The 26,336-nt window shown below is 31.7% G+C and overlaps 1 protein-coding gene across 5 annotated transcripts in view; it reads left to right on the top strand.

The window, feature by feature from the left end:
- The window catches only part of hycc1 (hyccin PI4KA lipid kinase complex subunit 1), a 50,366-nt gene that overhangs the window by 21,233 nt on the left and 2,797 nt on the right, over positions 1-26,336 (top strand). For 4 of the 5 annotated variants that reach the window (XM_058753249.1, XM_058753251.1, XM_058753250.1 and 1 more), the window contains exons 2-11: positions 2,654-2,735; positions 2,813-2,914; positions 7,811-7,990; positions 11,067-11,147; positions 12,387-12,502; positions 12,636-12,731; positions 14,142-14,258; positions 15,805-15,892; positions 16,645-16,804; positions 22,439-22,727. In XM_058753249.1, coding sequence (XP_058609232.1) covers positions 2,685-2,735; positions 2,813-2,914; positions 7,811-7,990; positions 11,067-11,147; positions 12,387-12,502; positions 12,636-12,731; positions 14,142-14,258; positions 15,805-15,892; positions 16,645-16,804; positions 22,439-22,689 — 1,242 coding nt within the window. In that variant the 5' untranslated portion in view covers positions 2,654-2,684 and the 3' untranslated portion in view covers positions 22,690-22,727. The remainder of the gene's footprint in view (positions 1-2,653; positions 2,736-2,812; positions 2,915-7,810; positions 7,991-11,066; positions 11,148-12,386; positions 12,503-12,635; positions 12,732-14,141; positions 14,259-15,804; positions 15,893-16,644; positions 16,805-22,438; positions 22,728-26,336) is intronic. The other variant, XM_058753253.1, reaches the window with a different exon arrangement.

Raw genomic sequence — 26,336 nt, 5'->3', positions numbered from 1 at the left:
TTAGTTTGAGAGAGAGAGAGACAGTCAGAGCGGGTGGAAATCAGACCCACGGAAAATGTCTGTGAGAGAATATAAATATCATGAATCTTTTGAATTAATCTCTTGCCAGAAACTGGAATTTTGTAAGGCATGTTTTTTGATAGTTATAAGTAAGTCTCTTTTCCTCACCAAGGCTGCATTTATTGGAACAAAAATACAATAAAAACAACAAAAATGTGAAATTATTGCGATTTTAAAAAAGCTGTTTTCTGCGTGAACATCTGTTAAAATGTAATTTAATCATGTGACATAAAGCTGAATTTCCAGCATCATTACTCCAGTCTTCAGTGTCACATGATCCTTCAGAAATCATGCTAATATGCTGATTTGCTGCTCAAGAAACATTTCTGATTATTATCAAATGTTGAAAACCGTTGTGCTGCTCAATATTTGTGGAAACCGCAATATATTTTATTTTTCAGGATTCACAGATGAATAGAAAGTTCAAAAGAACAGCATTTATTTGTTCTTTTGTAACATAATAATTGACTTGACTGTCACTTTTGATCAGTTTAATGCATACTTGATAAGTATTCATTTTTCTACTGACCCCAAACATTAACAATAATGTATGTTTTGGAGTGCCATGTTTATTGTGGTCTTTCCAGTATTTCCAGTGACGTTGAATCTCTAGCAACACACCATAAGTAATATGAATTTTAGTCAGATTCACAACAAATGACTCATTTGAGTTTGATTCTTTTAATGAGTCATTCAGACATACTCCTGCACTCAAGAGTTTCTGCTTTGAATCAGTCTGATGAATCCTTCACTGAATTAATTTATTAATTTTTTTATTGCAAATTAAATTAATTACTTACTAGCCTTTAACTGACCCTTATTGTTTGCATAAAAAAATGATGCCCAACAGTTATAGATAAAACTTTATTTAAATGATTTTAATTGTTTTTATTTTATTGTAATTTTTATTTTAAATGTATTATTTTTATTTTATTTTATTGTTTTAAATATTTTTGTCTTAATTCTTCTATAATTTTTTTTATTTAATTTATTTATCTCATTAATTGCAATTAATTTTTTCATAAATTATTTTTTTTATCACATTTCCGTAAGTTGTATGTGGTGATATACATATCACTGTTGACTAAAATTTCAAGAACAGCGAGATATCAATTTTTAGGAAAAAATATGAAATTCACTACTCAGAATTGAGCTACTGTAAATCTGGCATAACTGCTTGTTTAGTCTGTGGTCATATAAACAGGTCTCTTTAGTTAACTAGTTAAAGTCTGTGTCTTTTTTTAGAGGCAGGTTAACCAGCACAGTTATCTGCTGATGTAATTTGCGGGGATCCCTGGAGTAAAAACTGCGTCTCTGTGCTTATTTTTGGCCTTACGCTATGTTTGTTAATCTGATTTTCCTCACCACACGCCAGCATTTCTCGTATCCTTGTTTAGAGCGAGAGGTCAAAGGTTAAAGCCACAGCCTTCAGAGAGTCAGAGAAAGTGAAAACAGTTTCTGCTACTGTACCTTTAAAATATGTAAATGAGCTCTGTTATGATTGGCCAGTGTTGTTGTTGTTGTTGTTCATCAGAGTGAATTGAATTGTGAATATGTTAATTATATAAATGTGGTTAGACATATGAGCTCATAATGAGCTCATTGGTGGCCATATACACAGTTTAGTTTTGAAACTAACGTTCATAGTGCAACTAGTCAGTTATTTTAGTATTATTTACGTACTATTATAGTATTTATTAATGTTTTGAGTTTGCTGTTACTTTTGTGTTTTCATTTAAATTTTTAACGGTAATTTTGTAGTGCAAAATATTTGTTTTAATGTGATTTTATTAATTTATGTACAATCATAGTATTTATTGACATTTTGTTAGCTTTTATTAATGTATTTTCAGTTTATTACAATTTTTAAATTGTAGTTTTGTATTGTGCAAAATATTTATTTTTAAAATTAATTTTCACTTATTTATGTACCATTATAGTATTTATTAATATTTTGAGTTAGCTTTTATTTTTATATTTTTATTTTTCATTTGAAATTAATTAGTAATTTTATGTGCAAAAATTATTTGTTTTTAATTATGTATATTATTAATTTAGTTATGTACTATTTTAGTATTTATTAATATTTGTATATATTTTTTTAATTTTAGTCAATTTGTAATGTGCAATATATCTGTTTGTTTTAAAATGTATCATTTATTTATTTGCTATTAAACTGTGTATGAATATTTTGAGTTAGCGTTTTTAATATTTTCAGCGTTTAATATTTTAACTTAATGTAATTTTGTAATGTGGAAAACATCTATTGATTGTTTGATTGGTTGCATTTTTTTTTCTTTTTTTTTTCTTCATTTTTAGGTTTAGTCATTTTACTACTTCAACCACAAATGATGTCTTTCTGTTTGTCGCCAAAGCTTCAGTTATTTCAATTAATTGTTATAATAGTTTTAGTTAACAACAACAGCACTGAACTGGGTGTCGTGAACACTTCTACATACTGTAGGACATCAAGTCCGGTTCTTTTATTTCTAAAGAGCAAGAACAGTCCTGTTTCTCATTGAAAGAGCACTTTGAGAGGGTTTTATGGTAATGTGCATTAGTTGATTGAGTTTGTGATGGGTTTGTGTTTCAGGCTGAGATCTCCTGGCAGCAGATGAGGGAAGATGTTGGCCATGGATCAAGGCGTAGTAGAGGAGTGGCTGTCTGAGTTTAAGGTGCGTGGTCTCTCTCTCATCATCATCTTCATCGTTTCTCTGAGATCGTGTGCTGAAGGTGTTTTCTGCTGTTTCAGACTCTTCCAGAGACGGCCGTCTCCAGCTACGCTGCCTCTCTGAAGGACAAGGGCTCTCTGGTTCCTGCGCTCTATAAAGTCATTCGGGAGAATTACAGCGACGTAAGATCATCTCTGTTCCAGACTCTCTTTCTTTCTCATTATCTTGTGTTTTCATAAAGATTTTGTGTGCTGTTTTCAACTTAAAGGTGTAAAGGCCACTTTAAGTCACTAGTTCCCACTCCGAGTCAGTCAGAAATACAGCAAGTACAGAAATAAAACATATTGTGATCTATGTGATTATTATACTTAACTGAAACTAAAAACTGAAAAAATATATATATTTTTTTTTAATTAATTTTCATTATTTCAGCTAGTTGCCAAGGTAACATTTCTCCTTTTCATTTAGTTCAACTTGATGTACTAAAATAACTAAAACTAAAATAAAAATGAATAAAAGCTAGATAGGAACATTTAAAAAAAAAATTATAAAATAAATAAATAAAAATGGCAAATAAACACAATTACTAAAACTTTTTAATTTTAGTAATTTTGTAATGTGCAAAATTAGTTTTTAAATGAATTAATTTGTTTATTATTATTTATTTATAGTATCTATTAATATTTTGAGTTAGCTTTAATCTTATTCCGTTTTCGTTTTCAATTGGAGTAATTTTGTAATAAATAAAAATAAAACCTTTATAAAATAAAACCTTGAATAATTTTGTAATGAATAAAAATAAAAAATGAAAATAAAACCTAATTCAAACTATTAAAAAACTATAATAGTATCTTAATGATACTAAAATAACACTGCTCGAGCTGAATGATTTAAGAAAAAAGTGAATTTTTTAAAAAATGTTATTTTACCTGATTAAAATAATAATAATAATAAAAAAAAAAAAATTATATTACTGTACTAACATATTAATATATTACTATAATTTTTTTTTCATTTTTCATACATTTAAACAGAAGTTTGAAGAAAAGTATCTTAAAAGGACGATTTGGGCAACAAACAATTTTACTGAATTTGTGAAAGTGTAAGAGCAAAAATATGAGCTTGACATTTTGCTCTTTCAAATAGTTTCAAAGTTTTCAAGTAGTGCAAATGCGTTTTCTGATCAAACTCAGACGTCAGGATTAAAATAACCAGGATATCTTTAGAGATCAGCGTTACTGATGTCTATTTCTGTGTTTGGTGATGTCAGCGTGAGTTATTACAGTATCATAATCATGCGGTCTGTTGTCATGGCAGCATAACATCACAGTGATGAGGTGTTTTCTGTAGGACGGGTGTGTCTGTATACCAGCGAAACAGTGACACAATCACTCAAGAATCTCTTAACAACAAACCTTTTACTATAATCGATCACATACTTCAGACTTCACAAATGTACTGATAAAATCTGAAGCTCTTCCGTTAGTGATGTGCTTTATGTCGTTATCTTCACCCAACAAACAGCACTCTAATACAAGTATTTAACATCAGCTGAGTACTCAAGTGTTTCTGCATGTGCATATTAAAATGAAAGCAAAAGGAGCAATGTTCACAAGAAATTGAAAAATAAATATATTAATATATTGTACAGTAGAATGTTCTTCTCAAAGTAATAATAATAATATGATTGTATTTCCATGTATTAATTTTAACAGTAAATCTCTGTTTTGGAGCAATTTGTTTGCCAAAAATAAAATTAATTGTTTAATTTTCAGTTGAATACATTTTAAAAGGTTAATTCATTTAATGTTTTATACGTAGTGGATTATTCAAAAATGAAAACTGAAAACACAGAGTTTGAGAGAAATGAAATGGAATTTGCATAAAAATAAAACACATTTCATAGGGCCCTGAAAATGTAAACTGTGCTATTTTTTTAATACAAATACAATCAATTAAAACCAGAAAAAGAGTCCAGAAAAATTTTAACTAGAAAAAATAAATAAATGAAAGGAATCTAGAAAAAATAAAAGACAAAAATAGAATACAGAAAAATTTATACAAAAAATTAGAAAAAATTAAAAGGCCCTAGTTTTATTAAAAAATAATAAATTATTAAATTATTATAGCGTTATGAATTCAGTTGATTATACTTGCTTTATGATTTATCACAAAGTCCAGAAAAATTAAAATGGGAAAAAAATGTAATTTAAGAAAATTATATATTTTTTTAAGTGAAATTCTAAGGGCCCTAAGCATGTCTTGATGCCTTTCCGGTGTTTTGTGTTTGTTTTTAAGAAGCAAGCGACTCAAAACATATCTCAAAACCTGTTTTCTGTTCTGTTCTTTTTAAAGCTGTTTTTAACAGACTGCAGTCGACTCCAAACTCTCTGACAAATCCAGTCTGCAAGGCACGGCTGGAAAATCACATCATAACAAATCACAAAATTGCACTCGAGAGCCGTGTTTGCACGTAGATCTGACTGGACTGCAGTTGAAGAAGTCGTGCAGTTAGTGTTGTCGTGATTGAGAGTGTCAGGGATCCAGACTGTGAGTCTCTTTGACTCTCTGGTTTCTGAAAGTCGAGCTCTGTTGCAGCGCGTCTCTGAAGTCTGTCTTTCTCTCAGTCCTGCAGACGTGTCAACACGGCCAGATCTTTAACTCTTTCCCTGCCAAACACAGAATTTTCCGGGTTTCTGTGTTTTTACATTTAGTCATTTAGCAGACGCTTTTATCCAAATCGACTTACAAATGAGGACAATGGAAGCAATCAAAACCAACAAAAGAGCAATAATATGCAAGTGCTATGACAAGTCTCAGTACACATAGCAAGGTTTTTTTTTAGTTATATAATAAATAAAAAGAAAACGGTTAGAATATAAAAAGAATAGAGCAAGCTAGTGTTAGAGGCCTTTTTGCTTTTGTTAATTGTATAATAAATAAAAAGAAAAGAAATAGATAGAATACAAAAAGAATAGAGAAGCTAGTGTGTTTTTGTGTGTGTGTGTTTTTTAAAGAAAACAAGCAGTTAGTAAATGAATAGAGTGCAAGTCTAAAAGGGGCAAGTTTTTGTTGTTGTTGTAAGAATAGAATTAGAATAGAGAGTTCTAGAGTTAGAGGGTCAAATAAAGATGAAAGAGATGTGTTTTTAGCCAATTCTTTCTGTTTTCACTGTTATACGCTAGGGGGCGCTATTACACATCTCCTGAATGAGTCTAGAAAGTGCCGATCAAAAACACAGACCAAGAAGATGCAGAAACCAACGATCTGCATATGTAAGCGTATGCATATGAAATAATGATGGGAGAAACAAACCTTTTTGAAGCTTAGAATCAATTGAACTAATTCGAATTTCAAAGCGCTCAAAACACCACACACTAGTGACACCTGCTGGTCAAAAGTGTGTAAATGCAACAAAAATAACATGCATAAAAACAGCTTTTACAAACCCAATGCAAATACTTTCTTCAAAGTATAGTATATTAAATGCACTTTAAATAATAAAATACCATTAAATATAAAGTGTCTGTATATATGTGATTTTTAAAAAAACAAATTATTATTAATTTGCAGGGCTTGTTTAGTTAGTTTGTTTTATGTAGAGCTTGTCTAAACAGGCCAGTAAGAGACTATTAACTACCACTCATCCTTTTAATTACACAAATTAAAATTAAAAATGTCTTCAAATTGATGAAACTGACGCTGGTTCTCCGTTCGTCCCCAGCGGCAAACCACTGAAATCATGTGACTTATTTTTTAATAAAACTTATTTTGTTGTTTGAAAGTAGAGGATCTGATGTTTATTTTGATGTATTGCATGTTCAGATATTCATACAACAAAATATTCTGGGGGCCATGAAACTTCAGTGAAAATCAGCAAAAACGCTGGCGGTGGCTGGAAATGATGACACTTTTTAATAAATGTTCCTGGTCTTATTTTGCAACAGAAAAAGACTGTTTGTTTGTGATCTTTCATCAGAATCTAATAACCTTCAGCTTCTGAAGTGAGGTAATCAAGGCTGTTGTAATATGATATGAAATATTAACCAGTAATGTCATAAACCAGTCAAATCCCTGTAGATAAAATCAAGTCCCGGTCTATATCAAGCTGAATGCAACCTGTCAACTATCAGCCTTGTTGTTTTGTAAAGCAGTTTAATGTCAGTCAGTAATAAACTGGTTTGACCTGATATTCCCAAACTGTTTTTGTCAGCCGAACACCTTTGACCTAAAATATTTACTTGAAGTATAGATTTTACTGAGATAGAAGTTAATATGTCAATTTAACAATACATTTGCATGTTTACAGTTCTGTGACAGCACATGCAGACAAATAAAGTGTTTTTTTTTTTTTTTTTAGTAACTGTTTTATTTTGACGTTTTTGAGGTGCAGATTTTTTTGGTAATTTTTTTACATGTAGTTTTTATATAATATAAAGTAAAAATATACAATAATATAAAGAGTTTGTTTAAATTATTTATTGTAATTTTGGATATCTTTTATTTTTTTAATTAATTAATTTTTTTTACACGCTTTCTTACATACCCCAGTTTGGGAATTAGCCCTGGTTTAGTGATTTATTTAATTTAAATTTAAATGTATATAATTAAAAAAGATGTTATTTTTTATTATTATTATTATTTTTTGTAATTTCTTTAGACTTTTATTTATTTATTTATTTTTTGTACATTTTATATCAAATAAAATAATTTAAGTATGTGTGTGTGTATATATATATATATATAATTTTTTACATTTTAGGGGAATAGGTTTTGGAATTTGCAAAACCGTTTTAGATAAATTTAATTTATTTTAAATAAATTAAATTTAAGTATTTAAATTGATATGTTATTTTACTTTATCTTTTTTTTTATATAAAATACAATTATATTTAATTGTATGAATAATAATAAATAATATATTATAATAATTGTGTGTATATATATTGTATATACACAAACTTTTTGGGTATAAGTGATTTCATCTAAAATCCTGCTTTAATCTCTCTGTATCAGGTGTGTGTTTGGTGTAGTGGTGCTGTACTGGTTAGTAACGGGGATGTGTTTGTGTGTGTCAGCTGCTGGAGCCCGTGTGTCATCAGTTGTTCGAGTTTTACCGCAGCGGCGAGCCGCGTTTACAGCGCTTCACTCTGCAGTTTCTACCGGAGCTGGTGTGGAGTTACCTGTCGGTGACGGCGGGACGAGATCCGCACTGCAGCGGCTGCATCGAGGCGCTTCTGCTCGGCATCTACAACCTGGTGAGTGCCCTGCTCAACTAACACATGCGATAGACACAGCATATGATGAAATATTATCCATATGACTGCACTGACGCTCTCCGGTGGGAACTCCAGCTGAATTTAGTTGAATAATGAGACGGTTATCTTCTGTAGAGCTGCTTTATATAAATTGATTTTTCATGATTGATGAACTTGGCAAAATTGACACTATAATTGAAAGGAATTGAATCAGCATTGAACTGAATTGACCTGAATAATGACTGAATCCACTAAATTGAATCAACACTGAACTGAAGAATGTTCAGCTGAAGAATGGTTAGATAGTTGGATTGGATTTGTTTCATAATTAAAAAACTTTGCAAGATTAATGTACATAAATTAATAAACAAATACATGTTTATAGGGCCTTCTGAAATGAGTTTTATTTTTTTCCCCAAAATTAAAAAAAAAATTTCTCCTTCATTTTTCTGCACTCCTTTTTTCCCTTTTTTCTGGACTCTGTGTTAATAGTTAAATTTAGTATTTTATTAATCAATAGTAATTTTAGTAATCACAAAGCATGTCTAATTTATTAAAATCATGAAGCTTACACAATTTAACAACAATTTACTAAGTTTAACAACTTTTTTGTTAAAGTGTTTTTAACAAAAAAAACACTTTTAGGGCCATATGAAGTACGTTTTATTTTTTCTCAGATTCTGTTTTATTTTATTATTATTTTAAATGATTTTATTTCTTTATTAGCCAAATTCTGCATTTTTCATTTTGATATTTCTGGATTTAATTTTAATGGTTTAATAAAATTTTAATAATTAAAGCATGTCTAATTAATTTAAAATTAATTTATCTTTTAATCAAATAAAAATTAAACCAGGCCTTTTTTTGCAAAGAAAGTGTAGCACATCAGGTGTTTACCGTTAAATTGTGTTTTTAATAATAATATTGATTCAAAAGTTAAATAATAATCTAATAATAATTTAATTATTATTAATATTTTATTACATTGTTTTATTATTAGTGTAGTAGTAGTATTACCTTGAGACACATGTTCTTTTGTAGAATAGTAGTATATTTCTGTCACAATTTCTTCACATAAAACAGAACTTTTATTTTGGTGTGTTGTCATGGAGACCTTTGAGTTTCTGTGTTTATATCGTATGATTGTTTTATTTCATTTTAGTCATTCATTTTTAATCAGCAAATAAGAATCATTGAAAGATATTCAAGGCTATTCACTGAGCCTTGAAAATCATATCAAGAAATGGTGTAAATGTGGCTCAGAGAGGCTTTTCCAGTGAACTTTAGCTGTGGATTTTGCCTTGAGCAGGAAGTGGTGTTTTCAGCCGGCTGTGAGAAGGGAAGCCCGGCGCTGAGCGACGTCGGTGGTCTTTCATGGGTTTTACGCCCCATGAAGTCGCCCTGAATGTCAGAGTAGGTCACCTGTCAATCAGCGAGCGGCCGGTGTGTGCCCTGTATTTACAGAGCAACACTGAAATCTCACTCGATGCTCTGAAGAAGTCTCGAGTCATGTGAACCGGATCCGCTCTGCACTTTCATCACGACTGTGCTGAAATGTGTTTCGACATCTCATCAAACTTGTGACACGTTCACCATTTATTTACTTGTGATCAGTGCCGAGGAGTGAAGAAGCGCTGAACTTTATTCTAGCTTCACCGTGTTTCTGACAGCAGCTCAGTGGTTTTTTAAAGCAGCTTTTCCAGATACAAGCTACTTTCTCCATGTGACCGAATGCTTCATCATGGTCTGTTTTTGTCATATTATACACAAGCACAGCTTTACAGCTCAGAGACAAATCCCTTATCCCTGAAACATGTTTTATTAGATTGTGCTGGGTTTAACTTTGTAAGAAACCTTTTTTATGCAGTTAACACTAGAAGATTTTTTTTTTTTATTGTTTTTACCAAATATAATTCTATGAGGTTTTTTTTGGTGCAAAAATAGATTTTTAAAGTCTGTTGTAATTTACCATAAATGTTTCTTGCCTTGAAAATGGCCACAGAAGCTGGCAAGGCTTTAATCAACAAACAAACAAACAAACAGCACAGTGAGCTACAATTGCAATTTACAAAAATGTAATGTGTGTGTGTGTGTATATGTACACACACACACACACAGAGTTCCCTCAAGTAATATTGGCACCCTTGGTAAATCTGATCAAAGGTGGCTGTGAAAATAAATCTGCATCGTTTGTCCTTTTGATCTTTCACTAAAAAAATTCACGAAATTCTAACCTATCATTGAAGTAAAACAACTGAAAGTGGGGAGAAAATCTCATGATGAAATAAATGTTTTTCTCCAATGAATGTTGGCCACAATTATTGGCACCCCTAGAAATTCTTATGAGTAAAATATCTCTGAAGAATATTCCCATTCATATTTACATTTTTTCAGGGTGACTAGGAGCATGAAATTGTCCAGACATGACTTCCTGTTCCACAGAATTATAAATATGAGGAACACAAAGGCCAAATTCCCTTAATCATCCATCACAAGGAGTAAAACCTAAGAATATAGTTCTGATGTGCAGAACAAGATTGTTGAGCATCACAAAAGAGAAAGTGGCTGTAAGAAAAAGCATTGAAAATCCCCATTTCCATTTATTTAAATATTTAAAATGATCAGATTTTGGGGAGGGGGTGAAATAGTCACTTTCTGACAATGACGGGCAGCTTTTGTTTTCAGTGTTAATGGAACAAAATGAAATTGCAGTGCAAAGAATCGCATTAGATGTGTAACTGATGCTTTATCTGGTTGCTTTCATCATTCTGCCAAAGAGACCGATGGGAAATTATTTATTTATTTTTTAATGCAAGCCTGTTGTCTTAAAATGATTAGTGTTTTTGGGTGAGCTTTATAGCTGTTCTTCATCAACAGCACACAAAACAAGTTAAATACAGTAAATACAACACATTTATGTGCTCATAAATCTCATAAATATGATTATTTTTACATGACTTGAAGGCATTGTAATTAAGGTTATTGCATTATGTAACTTCAGTACAGTTGCAGTGTTTTGTTGTTTGCATGTTCCCTCATGTGTCTGAATCAGTCATGTTTATCATTTCTCTCTCAGGAAATCGTTGATAAAGACGGGCAGAGTAAAGTGTTGTCCTTCACCATCCCTTCCTTATCCAAGCCATCGATTTATCACGAGGTGAGTCGATCAAACTTCCCGATCCGATCCGTCTCTGTCTTGCTGTGACATCAAGGTGTATGTCGTGCCTTCAAGCTTTCTTATTTGTTTTGCTAATAAACGTTCCATGTTTCTTATTCATTTGGTTCCACAGTGTTTACTTATTTACAGTTTTTTATATCCATTTAAACTTTGTGTAAGTTATTTGTTATTTTATATTAGGCATAGCCTAGGCTGTAGCATGGTGTATTTTTACTCGTTTTGTTAATAAAAGTTCTATGATTTATATATAGGCTAAGTGAGTTTGACATTGTATTTTGTTTTTGCTTGAATTGCAATCAAGCAGTTGACGCCAAATTGCCGCTAAGTTTGAAAGTGAATGTAAAATGCGCACAGTGATTTCAAGCTATTTAACAGCGAAGGAAAGCGAGGAAAAGAGGGAAAACTCAAACTAACTAAAAATGAGCAATTGCTTTATGCCGAATTGCCGCTAATTTGAAAGTGAAAGTAAAATGCGCTTTTACAAGCTATTTAAAAACGAAAGAAAGCGAGGATGGGGTGATATCGGTGTTGTCACACGTCGATTAACCCTTAAAGAACATTTTTGGGACGTCTGACACGCCTGCACTTTTCTTTGTTTTTTCAGGCCTATTCTAGCAGTCAGCATCAAGTGCCATATATCATAAGTTTCAGTCTAGCCAATTTAAAGTACCAATTTTCCTTTTGTATTTTTCTAAGAATGAATGAATTTCCAGAATTTTAAGAAAAACGCAAGCAACAATTAGGTGTTTTTTACTCTGTATGTACTCGAAACAGAAACAGATTTTTTTCTTTAGAAAGTTGTATCTGGGTGTTTTACACTTCCAAATAAAATTTTGTCTACATATAACATTCCTCAAGCAAGTTATAGCCATTTATTATAACATTTATTTTTAATTGGACAATGAACAACAATCTTTTTCAGAGAGTGCAAATGTGTTATTTTCCAGCTCCAGGTTCGACACACTAACATACAGTTTCAGCGGTTTTATAACGACCCCTGAGGGATGTGATGGACCAGCACAGAGGCGTTTGACTGAAATGTCAAATGTTTTAGCACCAACATTTTTGATGGCCAAAATTAAATGATTCACTGCTTTAACTGCTTGTTTGCTTTAAAAAATGTATAATCTTGAGCTCGTCTCCTGCCTCCTTGTGGTGTCGTTGCCAACTTACTCTGCATCTGTCCTGACTGTCCGTCTCTCTCTGTCCCGCCTCCAGCCGTCTTCCATTGGCTCTCTGGCCTTGACAGAAGGAGCCTTAGCCAATCACGGTCTGAGTCGTGTGGTGTACAGTGGCCCCCACCTGCAGCGTGAGACCTTCACCGCGCAGAACAGGTGCGCATCAAATATTCATCCCACACCCCACGCTTTTATTATAGCCATCAATTTTTAATCAGCACATGAGTGCTGACTGGGGATTGAATGGTGTGTTTTGAAGCTCTAATTTGATGGTGTGTTTGTGTTTTAGGTTTGAGGTGCTGACGTTTCTGCTGCTGTGTTATAATGCGTCTCTGAGCTACATGAGCAGCTCGTCTCTGCAGTCTCTGTGTCAGCTCAGCTCCAGGTTCGACACACTAACATACAGTTTCAGCCGTTTTATAACGACCCCTGAGGGATGTGATGGACCAGCACAGAGGCGTTTGACTGAAATGTCAAATGTTTTAGCACCAACGTTTTGTATGGTCAAAATTAAATGATTCACTGCTTTAACTGCTTGTTTGCTTTAAGAAATATATAATCTTGAGCTCGTCTCCTGCCTCCTTGTGGTGTCGCTGGTAACTTTCTATCCAAACCTACTCACTTGGACCGATGTATATCAGCCAGGGAAATAATTTGGCTGATATTTGGATTATCAGTGTAGGTCAATCTCCATTTAGTTGATTAAAATAAGTTAATCCCTTTTGTATCAGTTTCCAAATTAAAAAAAAAAAAAAAATTTAAAATCCTTAATTTATTCATTGATTACCAAGCCTATTTGTTTTTATTTATTTAAAATGTTATTCAAATTTTTGTTTTTGTATTTTTAAATAATCTTTTTAAATTTATTAAATTCTTAGTTTAATTTTTATTTGAAAAAATTTAATAATTTATTTATTTTACATTTTATTTATTTTTATATAAAGTTTTATATATATAAATATTTTGTACTTATTTAAGTTTCATTTTAAATACATTTTCATTTACTTATTCAATTCATATTTTAATTATTTATTTGTTTAAATAAATTTATTTAAATACATATTTCATTTTTTGAAGGTTGAATTACTTTGTATTTAAATAATTTAATTTAAAATGCATTTTTCATTATTTCAATTCATTTAATTTCAATATTCATTTAAATAAATTATTATTTTTTTTTATTTTATTTGATGTTTAAGTTAATTTAAGTACATTTTTATTTACTACATAATATTTAAAAAATACTACATTATTATTTATTTACTAAATAAATTAATGAATGAATAAATAAATAAAATAAATGAATATTCACTTATTTAAATGGATTAAGGGTAAGTTCAGGCAGACTCTGTTCAGTCTGGTTTTTGGACCGTGTGCGGTTCAGATCTGCTCTCATCGGGTCTTCAGGTCGGGTTTGTTGTGAATAATGCATCTCTTCATCTCAAATCCACCCATGATCCTCTCTGCTTCCAGTCACCCTGATCCTCTTATAGACCTGAACCTGAATGCACTCTGTGACCGCTGTTTTCCCACACTGAGTGATGGTCACATGATTGATCACTCAACCAATCAGCTGACGTTTACAGCTGAGTGAGCAAAGATCATTCCCTCGACTGCAGGGCTCAGATTGAGCAGGTCAAAGGTCACATCACACTCCCTCATGGGCCTGATAACACTTAACACTGACCCTAGTAATGAATTTAAACCGGTGGATGACAAACGTGGGCTTTTCATTGAACGTGACTCCGATTTTGATTGAGTTGTTTGTGTTTGCTGGTGTTTTGGTGTGTTTTAGAGTCAGTATCTGCGGATATCCGCGGCAGCAGGTGCGGCGGTATAAAGGCATCAGCTCGAGACTCATGGTCACGTCAGAGTTCCTCGTGCAGCTCATCACCGGCATTCATTTCGCACTGTGAGTCATTCAGAACAAACCTGTTATCAGACGTGTTTATGAGTGGCTGATGGGGGTGTGGCCTCAAGTCTCCACTCGCCCCGCCCACCTCATTATCATTATCACACATTTCTTTAATGCTTTCTTAATGTGACCGTTCTGGTCAAAGTGAAACTAGGTAGATGCTTACTAAAAGAATAGATTATTTGATATTATTATTATTATTAATTAATTATTTATTTATTTTTCTACTCAGCTATTTTGCTTTAAGCATGTATACCTTATTTTTAATTATTACTATTATTATTTAATTATCATTGTATTTATTCTGTGGAACACAAAAATATCTTTTTGGAAGATTTTGTTAATGTATGAAAAAGATTCATCAAATATTTGGTCATTTTAAGATTATCACCATCTGTCAATAATAATTTCCATCTAGTTGACTGAAATTAAATTGTTGCTTTTTGTATTAGTTCCGAAATTTAAAAATAGTTATGTAATTTGTAGTTTTGTTTTATTTTTTATTCTTTTTCTACTCAAATCATTTTGTTCTAACCCTGCATACTTTTATAGTTTTTATTTATTTTTTCCTGTAGAATACAAAAAATATTCTTCAAAAAATAATTGGTCAGTGTTTGGCCAGTTAATTTTGAGATTATCTGCTAATAATCAATTTTCATTTGACTGATTAAAAGTAAGTTTTTCCCTTTTATATCAGTTCCCAAATGTATAAATAGTTATGTGATTTTATGAATTTTTTGAATAATAATACTTGTTTTTTTACTTTGTCTTTTTGTTTCAACATTTTATAACTTTATTTTTTATTTATTTTATTTTTTAAATTATTATTTTACTGTGGAACACAAAAGGATCTTTTTTGTGATCCTGACAGATGTGGTCATACTTGTATGAAAAAACTAAAATGTTGGCCAGTATTTGGCCGTTTTGAGATGCACAGAATATCAGAATCTGCCCATAACCGTTTCCATTTGGCTGGGTAACAATAAGTTGCTTTGTTTTGTATAAGTTTCCAAATTTTTAATAGTTATTTAATTACTTTTTTCTACTTGCTGTATACTTTTATTTATTCATTTTGTTTCTTTTTTCATGTAGTGTTTTAATAAAAAAAAAAAAAAAAAAAAAAAATGTTTTACTTCATTTTGGTGATGTTAATTTGTATTTTTATTTTTTTCCGTGGAGCACAAAATTATCTTTTTGAAGGATCTTTACAGATGTGATCAAAAAAAATATTATGTTCAAGAATATTCTTCAGTATTTGGCCATTTTGAGATAATCGGCATCTGCCAATAATCACGTCCATTTGGCTGATTAAAAATAATTAAATAAATAATCCTTTTGTGTTCCATGGATAACACCATACGAGTATGGACTGAGGCTGAGTAAGCAATGACAGAAATGTTATTTATGGGCAAACTGTGTGTGTGTGTCTGTCTGTCTGTCTGCGTGTGTGTGTGTGTGTCTCTGTGTGTGTGTGTGTGTGTCTCTGTGTGTCTGTCTGTCTGTCCGTCCGTCTCTCTGTCTGTGTGTGTGTGTGTGCGCGCAGGTGTAACGGTGAGGTGGAGCTGGGCTCGAGGGCTCTGGAGGACGTGTTGTACCGATCACAGCTGGAGCTCTTCCCAGAGGCGCTGCTGGTGTGTTTGACGCTTCAGCACAGATTACACTGATCCAGCTGAAGCATTTCTCACATTCATTCACTGATCCTGTTAGAATGACCAACACAAGCTCTCACAGCACCACACAAACTGCCATAGAGCAGGAATTACTTATGGTAGGAGAGTAAATACTTGCCCTGACAATGATTGGATTTGATAATGAGCCTTTATTGAAATTAAGGTGAGATTAGGTGCATTAAAATAGAATCTGGTTTGATTATATACTGGTACATATATAGTGTAATTTTATTTTATTTTATAAAAAATTAATATTAATTAATATTAATAAAAATTAATAATAATAAAAAATATAAATTTTATTTAAAAAAACTAATAATAATTAGCAATTTATAATTCATATTTAATGAATTTGAATGCAATTATTTTTTAGGAAATTATATATTTATAATTTTAATAGTTTTATTAAATGTAATTATGATTTAGAACAATATCCAAACAGTTGCAGATTTCCATAAATTGAGTTTCTCTCAATTAACTCCTTAATTTATATTACTCTAAATTATTAATTGTATTAATTAATTTAATTTAGAACTTTTATTAGTTTTATTAAAAGAAATGGATTTATAACAACATGGAAGCAGTTACAAATGACACAAGTTGCAAAATTCCATTTATAGAACAAATAATATATATTTTTAGGTGTGTGTGTGTGTGTATCTATCTATCTATCTATCTATCTATTATAGCTCTAAAGTCTGACTCTTGCTCAGGTGGGAAACGCCATCAAGTCATCTCTCCACGGCGCGTCTCTGAAGGCCAATAAAGAGGGAACTCGCTCCATCCAGGTGGAGATCACTCCCACGGCTTCCCGCATCTCCCGCAACGCCGTCACCAGCCTGTCCATACGTGGACACCGCTGGAAACGCCACGGTGAGACTCACACTTCCCGCGGATGCCGAGACGTCTTAAAGGAGAAGTCCACTTCCAGAATAAACATTTCCTGATAATATACTCGCCCCCATGTCATCCAAGATATTCATGTCTTTCTTTCTTCAGTCGCAAAGAAATTAGTTTTTTTTTTAGGAAAACATTCTAGGATTTTTCTCCATGTAGCGGACTTCATTGCAGCTTCAAAGGGCTCTAAACGATCCCAGCCGAGGAATAAGGGTCTTAATATAAAAATTGTATATTTCTACACTTTTTAACCACAAATGCTCGGCTTGCATTAGTGCTGCGATGCGCTTCTTTATTAGGTAGGGCTGCCCCCAAATAGTCGACCAGAAGAGGCTTATTCGACCAAAATTTTATTAGTCCCAGGAAGAAAAAAAAAATCACATTGGTGAAGTCACGCGACGGACAGATCGTTAACGGCTAGTCTTATTGGTAATACAGTATATCAGGCAGGACATCCAAATGCTCGCCCTATCATTCATCGACCTCAAATATGGCTTATCATCTGAAATATGTTGTTATTATTAGCAACTTTGCCTGGCCGCTCAATCTAATGGGAAATGTGCGCTATTCAAGTGTTAAAATACTCCCTCATTTTTGATCATACACTCACAATGACAACAAAATATTGTGCGCTTTTGTAAAATAATTAAAGTAAACAGGATGCACTTTCTGCCGTCTCGGTCTCTGTGAACTTGAACGCTAAACTCTGTGTATGCTTGCCTTACAAACATGGAAAAAATATATAGGCTATCTATAAAGAGTGAAATGTCTGTTTTCATATATATAACCAATTCAAATGGAAAACAAATATTCTCAGATTATGTAATCCTTATGAAACATGCATACAGCCCCATCATCTCATCATGATGAGTCAGTGTTGCCGACTTCATCTCTTAAACCGAAAACAAAAAAAAATCACTAGTGCATCAATGCATTTTTTAAATGTTAATGCAGCCTCCTTACTGTTTTTCACTGACACATTCATAATCATTACTTCTGCCAGTGCTGTGGCAAGCTTTATCCGTGTGCTTGAGTGCTTATATGCTATGTTTTTAGACGAAATAAAAATATGAAGAACTTTTCCAACAGGATTATGTTGTGTGAAGGCGCAGAGCTAGAGCAAGCCCAGCATTTCTGGTTAAAAAGTGAATAAATTGGGGCTGTCAGCTTAACGCGTTAACTTAATTAATTTATGAAAAAATAACGCCATTTAAAATATTTTAACACCGTTAATGCACTGGCCCCGCCCCCAGAACTGTACATCGTCTTACAGTCCATACAGTTGACTATTGACAAATAGGGTAATAACTCCATAAATGCACTTATGCTCCTAAAATTAAAAATGTTGGGCAAAAAATGCCCCTGTATGAGTTTTTGTCTCATATTTTTATCATATGATAAGCGATGCCATATGAGCAGCGAGAGCAGTATCACACGAGTGCTGTTTTGTCAGGAATATCATGAGTTTAAATGTGATTTTATACAACAGTTCAGTAAATAAGTAGTTAATATTGTTTTTTTTTTTTTACACAATATTATCTGTTTTGCTCAATTTTGCAGAGAAAATATTACCTTTAAAGCCGTTATGTCAGAACTGTTATGCATCTGTGAGCGACACATCGGGGTTTAGTTTCTGAATTAATCCGTGTTTTGAATGAATCCAATGATTCAATGAATAGCCTAATCATGAACTGAGCCGTTTACTTCATTCCTGCATGAATCAGCCGTTCGAATGAATGAACGAATGAATATACGAACGAATGAATGAACGAACAAACGAATGAATGATGTATAAAGGCATTTACCACCACCTGCTGGCAGTTTTAGTTTATTTAGAACATTATTTCATAAAAAAAAAAAAAAAAGGCTGTTGACAATTAAGCTGTTTTATATTCAGTGGCCCATTTCCGCCACTGAATAAAAAATTCTGACTTTTTTCACAGAATTGCGTGATATACACTCACAATTGCGAGTTATAAAGTCAGAGTTGTGAGTTTATATCTCAGAATTATGACTTTTTAACTTGCAATTGCAAGTTTATATCACGCAATTATGAGAAAAAAAGTCAGAGTTGTGTGAGAAAAAGTTGCAATTACCTTTTAAATGTTTTATTCAGTGGCGGAAACGGATTTCCATAGTTTTAGACTTTATTGTATGAACAAAAAATACTGAGATGTTTCTCAAATTATCTTCTTTTATGTTCCATAGTTTATGTTAGGCCGTTGTAGCGTATGTGTTATAAATGTTATATTTTTGATCCAATACATTTTTTAAATTTTTTTATTTTTATTTTAACAAATAAAATATTTATTTCTAAAGCTACTATTTGTAATGTCTACTTGATACTTTCTCATTTAACAAAATAATGGACTTAAATAATTTTATGTTGGTAATTTCACAGCCAAATTTAATTTGCGATTTCATTAGATTAGTTAATCGACACATGTAATTAATTAGATGATAAATTTTAATCAACTGACAGTTCTAGTATAAATGTTGTTTTTTTCAAGAAAATGACCAGTGGTTTCGCTAGATTAGACCCTTATTCCTTGGCTGGGATCATGTAGAGCCCTTTAAAGCTGCATTGAAACTGCATTTTGGACCTTTAAACCATTGCACCATTGAAGTTCACTATATGGAGAAAAATCCTGGAATGATCTCCTCAAAAAACCTAATTTCTTTGTGACTGAAGAAAGAAAGACATGAACGTCTTGGATGACAAGGGGCGAGTATATTACCAGGAAATGTTTATTCTGGAAGTGGAGTTATCCTTTAAATCACTGGGGGGTTTTCCTCGTCCTGGTGTTTGTGACTCCGGCGGAGCGGGAATCCTGCTCAATCATAGTCATAATATGACGCATTTAGCACAGATTTCCAGCTACGGGGTTTGACGCGGAGCTCCGGAGCCAGTCACATCTGACTAATTACCACTCAGTCGTTTCAGACGTAATGAAGGGTTTTCTGTTAGTCAGCCCTAATTAAGCAGCAAACGCACTCATTAGTGGGGTTTGCTGAGGCAGGCGTCACCATTACTAGTGTTCATACTCGGGCTACTGAGCCGAAATTGTGCTACAGATAGAAATGATGCCTCAAATCATACGGCTTATAAAACTATCCATTTTATAATATTAGATTTACTGTTTTGAGTCTTTTTGTTTGTAACTCGAGTGTTTCATAATATAAAGTGGATGTTAATTTGCATTTATATTTATTATTAGTATTAAAATGTAATTAGTACAGAATAAGTTGTATTTTATCATTCTATTCATAACCATATATTATAATTAATAAACGTTAGCATTTAAACATTATTAAAACCTAATTCTATCAATAATATAACATAACACATTAATATATAATAGTAGGGGTGTCCCTGACTAAGGATTTTCATAGTCGAATCGGAATTTTCGAATCATGCCGATAGTCGACTGATAGTCGAATCATATATTTGGGGGCGGGGCAAAATACATTACCACGAGTCAAGTCAGACATTGGACAGTCATAAATACACAGGGAAAATGTGTAACGGACGCCTGGCAGATACAAACGGGGTGAATAATGTTTTATGTTTTGATTAAAAGATAGTTAACATTAAACGTCAGCGAAACCCTTAAGAATTCACAACCAATTTTTTTTTTTTTTTTACAATAGTGCTCTCATTATAATGTTATGTATATGAGTTATAACGTTCTGCATTTCTGTTTTGAGCTGCGCGCTGAAGATGACCAGAATGAAGCATATGATAGCCGGTTTTTAATCAATGGGATTTAACTCATTTATCTCGCATAGAATACGCTTCGTTATTTATATAACATAACATTAATATTACCACTTATAGGCTATCTGCACAAAACGCCCCGAATGCACATGAACGCGTCTGCGCGACTCTGAATGAACTCCTTTTGTGGACGCGTTCTTCACGCAATAACATGCAGAAACACAACTAAACATTAAAAAAAAATCACAGCATTTTATTATAATAGTGTTCTCATTATAATGCTTTGTATATGACAGTGCCAGTCATAGTTATTAATATTCTGCATTGTTGTCTGCTCGCACCGCGTGCTGAAGAAATAATCACCGTATAGTAGGCTACTACAATGAAGTGCTTTATTGTAGCGTAACAACCAAATGCATCTTATACGGGATAAATAATATATAAACGATATAAATAAACCGGCTGAAATGTTTTGAAATCACTTGTTGTACCCTGCCTGATCGATAAAAAAAAAAGAAGTCTTCCACTCAGCCTGTGTCAGTTTGAGTCTTGTTAAAGATTTAAATCCCTGCCGCCAAGATGCTCCTCTGTCTGTGACGGATTAGAAAGCTTCTTTCTTTTAAGATTCTTATTTACAGCATTATCATAATAGGCTGTATATTAACTTATTGGGAGAAAACCGGTAGTTCGATGTGAAATCAGACACTGAGCACCCACATATAGCCAAAATGGCATGATAATAATAACACCCCGCGAATATTCGACTGTGAGACTGGGAGTCGAATCAGGCTCCTCGAATCGAATCATCGACTATTCGGGACACCCCTATATAATAGTTATATTTTTTATATAATTTAAATCTAATATTCATTATAATGTTTTTAAATATTACTATGTATTATAATGAAATGTAAAATAGTTATTTTATTAAATATCTATAGTTTTTAATAATTGAGTAGTTATTAAATATTATAATTAATATTATAAGTATATTGTTGTGATAAAATATAATATTATAACAATATAATTAAATTGTAATATTAATTATAGTTTCATTTTATAATAGCATTATCATTTTCATTTCAGTTTTATAATAACTGCATTTTACAATTAAATATAATTGTTATATTTTATTAATTCACTTAAGGTCTATTATAATTATTATATATGTTACGGTTATAAAATAATATTAGAATTAATAGAATTATAGTATGATCAAATATAATATAATTTAAGTGTAATAGTATCATATTTTATAATATAATAATTCATTTTATTGTTTTATCATAACTTATATTTTATTAAATATAGGTTTATTTCAATATATGGTTATTAAAAATATTATAAAATAATATTGTAATGATATCATTATGATGAAATGCTATAGCAGTATAATTTCATAATCCATAATCACATTTTATAATAATAATTATTATATATTACATTAAAATATAAAATATATTTTATTAAACCACCATGGGTTTATAATATTATGATATATAATTGTTATTGTTCTAAAATATTTTATTATATATTAAAACTATTATAATTAATGTTGTAGTAGTATTATGAGACCATTTGGTTTTATAACAATATAATTTAATTAATATTCATTATAATATATTTTATAATAATAGCTATATTGTAATTATTTTAAAATAAATATTCTTTCTATGATTTAAAAATAATTTTCTAATATTTCATAATAATCATATAATTCAAAATGGCATCGATGGGAAGGAGTCACATTCATTTCATTGTCATCTGTGTCCATTTTCATCTTATGATTTTGAACTGTTTATGTTTGCCTTGATGTTTCAGATTTGATTTCCATGTGTGTCTCATCAGCCGTCATGCATGTATCCGTGTGTGTGTGTGTGTGTGTGTCTCAGAGTCTCAGGAGGACAGTGTAGACTCCCCTGACTCCTGCGTGACGGGGCCCATCCCTGAGATTAGTGTAACAGGGGTCGGCGGCGAGCGGCTGCTCAACGGAGAGGCTCTGCGCAGCAGGACGGAGGGGGAGGCGCTAGGGGGCGCCACAGAGGTGGGGGTCGACCCTAGAGGTCAAGAGGTCAGGAGGCAGAAGTCTGTGCGGAGGCACCTAGAGGACGGGACGCCCTCCGCAGGGCGGGTTCAGTTCTAGAGCCCCAACCACCCCTCCCCTCTCCCTCGGGCCCAGAGGTACTTGTGTGGGCGGAGCTTCTTGATAAGCCTCTTAATTATTCATGAGATGTAAAAGCTTCCGAATATCAGCTGTCTTCAGTGTGAAGCTTGGCTTTTGCGTTTTCCTGAAGAAATATCTCTGGTTCAGAAGGAAAGCTCTATCGACAGTGTTCATGACCACAGTAAATCAGTGTATACATTAGCTTTGTACAGAGTTGTGCATTAAGGCCATTCATTTTTTTTTTTAAGATGGATGAACTTCTGGTTATGTGTATCTACGTGCAAAATTGCAACAACAGTATTTATATTAGTGCTGTCAAACCATTAATCGCATCCAAAATAAAGGTTTTTGTTTACGTAATATATGTGTGAGAACTGTGTATATTTATTATGTTTATATATATCTATAACACACTTACAGTATATATTTAAGAAAAATGTTACGTTTATATATTAAATGTTTATATATGATATATATGATAAATTATATGAATATAAATATATACATGTAAATATTTCCAAAATATATGCTGTTTGTATTTTTATATATATATATATATATATATATATACATATACATAATAAATATACACAATACACACACATATGATGTAAACAGAAACTTTTATTTTGGATGCAATTAATCACGATTAATCGTTTGACAGCACTTATTTTATATGTATATAAATATACATAAAAAATATGCAGGTATTTTTTAAAACATTTTTCTATAACTTTGCATATTTAAATTTGTCCTGACAATTTTAATATACATATAAAGAAATTTGAATATAAATTTTTTTTGTAATACTAAATTATTATTTTTATCATTATTATTATATAAGCACTGTATATATAGACTGTATATAAATATATTGTGTATTGTAATTTATAGTAGTATTGTTATACTATATTTTCTATAATTATATTTAACATTCTATTAAATTATTATATATTGTAATTAAATATAATTATATATTACTATATTATATTTTTAATATATATAGTTATTATAAAAGCACTTAATAATAATAATAATGATATATTCTAATAATAATTTATTATTATTATTAACATTATTATATGTTGAGATTAGATATAATTATAAATACAGTTTATTATTTTAACTATCAGTTTAATATTTTCTTATTATATTATCATTTACACATTTTATGTAATAATATATTCTAATAAATTATTATTTAAATCTTTATTTATTTATTTATAATAATGATAATTGTTGTTGTTGTAAATAGATATGATTGTTATTTAAGTTTTATTTATTTTTACTTTGGGACGAATCAAATTGTTTTATTGTGGTGATTGACATTATATCTCAGATGTGGATAGAGCTTCTGTTGAAGCGGGAATATTATTAACAGTCTCCTGAAGTCATCTCTTCAGCTCTGCGATTGACCCTGGACTCGTGTTCAGTCTAACGCTCTCCTGTCGCGTTCACCTCACTCCATACTTCTGTTTCCTTACATTCCTGAGTGTTTTCATCCAGTCAGACCTGCTGAACTCACAGATAAATGAGCGTTAAAATCCGTCTCACGTTTGCTGCTTTACGAATCCTCCTTTCCCGACACTTCTCCGCTGGGTTGCCAAGGGAAACGACCTCCCTTTACATGAGACAGACTGACAGGAAGTGATGCGTCTGATAGAGCCGTCAGCAAAGCAAATCACAGCAGATCACCAATGTGAAGTGTGACTCGACTAGTCCCTTAAAACCTGCACAAATATTCTCCATTATCAATATGATCTGATCTGAACTTCCTGTCAGTCTGTGTTTCTCCTCTAGTTTGAGCTTCTGGTTATTCCTTCCTTTTCCCTACAAACATCCCAACAGCTTCCTCTGCTTTCAGACTGTCCTTCATCTCCCTAAACACTCTTACAGTAGAGTTTGAGGTGTAGAGTTTGTGTGTTTTCATCTGTCTGATCTGCTGATGTTTTTAAATATTATTTGTGCATCATATTGCATTGGTGAAGAAGCATTTTCTGAAAAGATTCATGTAAATTTCTTCATCCCTGATTCTAAAATCTGCTGCTTATTAACAAATTTCAAAACAAAAATTAATGAATGCAATTAAAAATGAATGCAAAATTAATCTGGTTTATTAGGTGAATCTCACCAAAACCGTCTAGAAATATGCGGTTCATATTTCAAAGTTTTTTTTGTTTTTTTTATTAAGTGCATATTCAAGCAAATTTCCTCCGAAATCGCATTACTATTATATTTAAATGGGGAGAAGGTAGAGTAAGTGTTAATAATAATAGTTGTATTTGTTATATTTTAATAGATTTTGGACTGTTTATTTTCAGTGTTATTACATTAGGAAGTTTTTCACATTACAACTGTGATTCCCAAACTTTTTTTGTGAGCTGAACCCCCTTAATATTTCAATAATTTAACAGTACATTTGCATGTTCGTGGTTCACTGGTATTAGTTTAATGGTCTCATTACACACAAATAAGCAAATAAATTATTATTATTCATATTTTTATTTTTTTTTGTAAGCATTTTAGATTGATTGTTTTTATATTTTAAAAATGATGTACTATTTATTTTAATTTTGGATTTTTATAATTTACTTACTTAAAATTCCCACCCTGCGTTACACTGTAAAACCCAACAACTTAGGGTAACTCAAACCGTTTGAGTAAACCAATTTCCCTTGGCTTAAACCATGTAAGTTTTAAAACTTGCAGTTAAGTAATTAAGTGATTAATTAAGTGCTGATTGAGCATTAGTGATGAACACCTACTGTTAACAAACACAATCACTGAAGAAAAGAGAAACACAATCAGCTTATGAACCTCAACAATGGTGACCATTTAAAAAAATAAAATAAATACAATTTCATGCTGCAATGCATGCTGGGTACTAGCATAGTACAAAACTCATCCAAAAAAAATGTTTTTTTTAATTTGGATACTTGATTACAAAAAATATGGAAAGTGGGAAATCTGGTGGAATTAGATACCAGCGTTTTTTGTTTTTTTTTCTTCTCTCTCTTGATTTTTTTTTTATGAAATATGACCTGGATATTTCTTTGTGAGATTCAACCAATAATAATAATAATACACTACTGTTCAAAAGCTTGGAATAATAAGATTTTTAAAATGTTTTTGAGTCTCTTCTGCTCAACAAAGCTGGATTTATTTGATTAATAATATAGTAAAAACTATAATAACTTGGTAAAAAATTGTGAAATTTTTAAACTTTTGTGAAAATGTATTGTAAAATGTAATTTATTTCTGTGATGCGCAGCTGTATTTTCAGCATCACTACTCCAGTCTTCAGTGTCACATGATCTTCAGAAATCATTCTAATATACTGATTTGCTGCTCAAGAAACATTTCTGATTATTATCAATGTTGAAAAGAAGTTGTGCCGCCCAATATTTTTGTGGATACCGTGATACGTTTTATTCTTCAGGATTCACAGATCCTCTTCCACAAGAACAGCATTTATTTTAAATAGAAGTCTTTTGTAGCATCATAAATATCTTACTGTCACTTTTAATCATTTTTGTTAAAAATTGTCCCCAAACCCTTGTCCACAAAAATATATAGAATGTATAGAATGATTTCTGAAGGATCATGTGACACTGAAGACTGGAGTA

The sequence above is a fragment of the Onychostoma macrolepis genome, chromosome 19, assembly GCF_012432095.1.
Source record: "Onychostoma macrolepis isolate SWU-2019 chromosome 19, ASM1243209v1, whole genome shotgun sequence".
NCBI lineage: Eukaryota > Metazoa > Chordata > Actinopteri > Cypriniformes > Cyprinidae > Onychostoma > Onychostoma macrolepis.
Note: the sequence above shows the minus strand (reverse complement) of the source record. Positions and strands in the feature narration are given on the sequence as shown.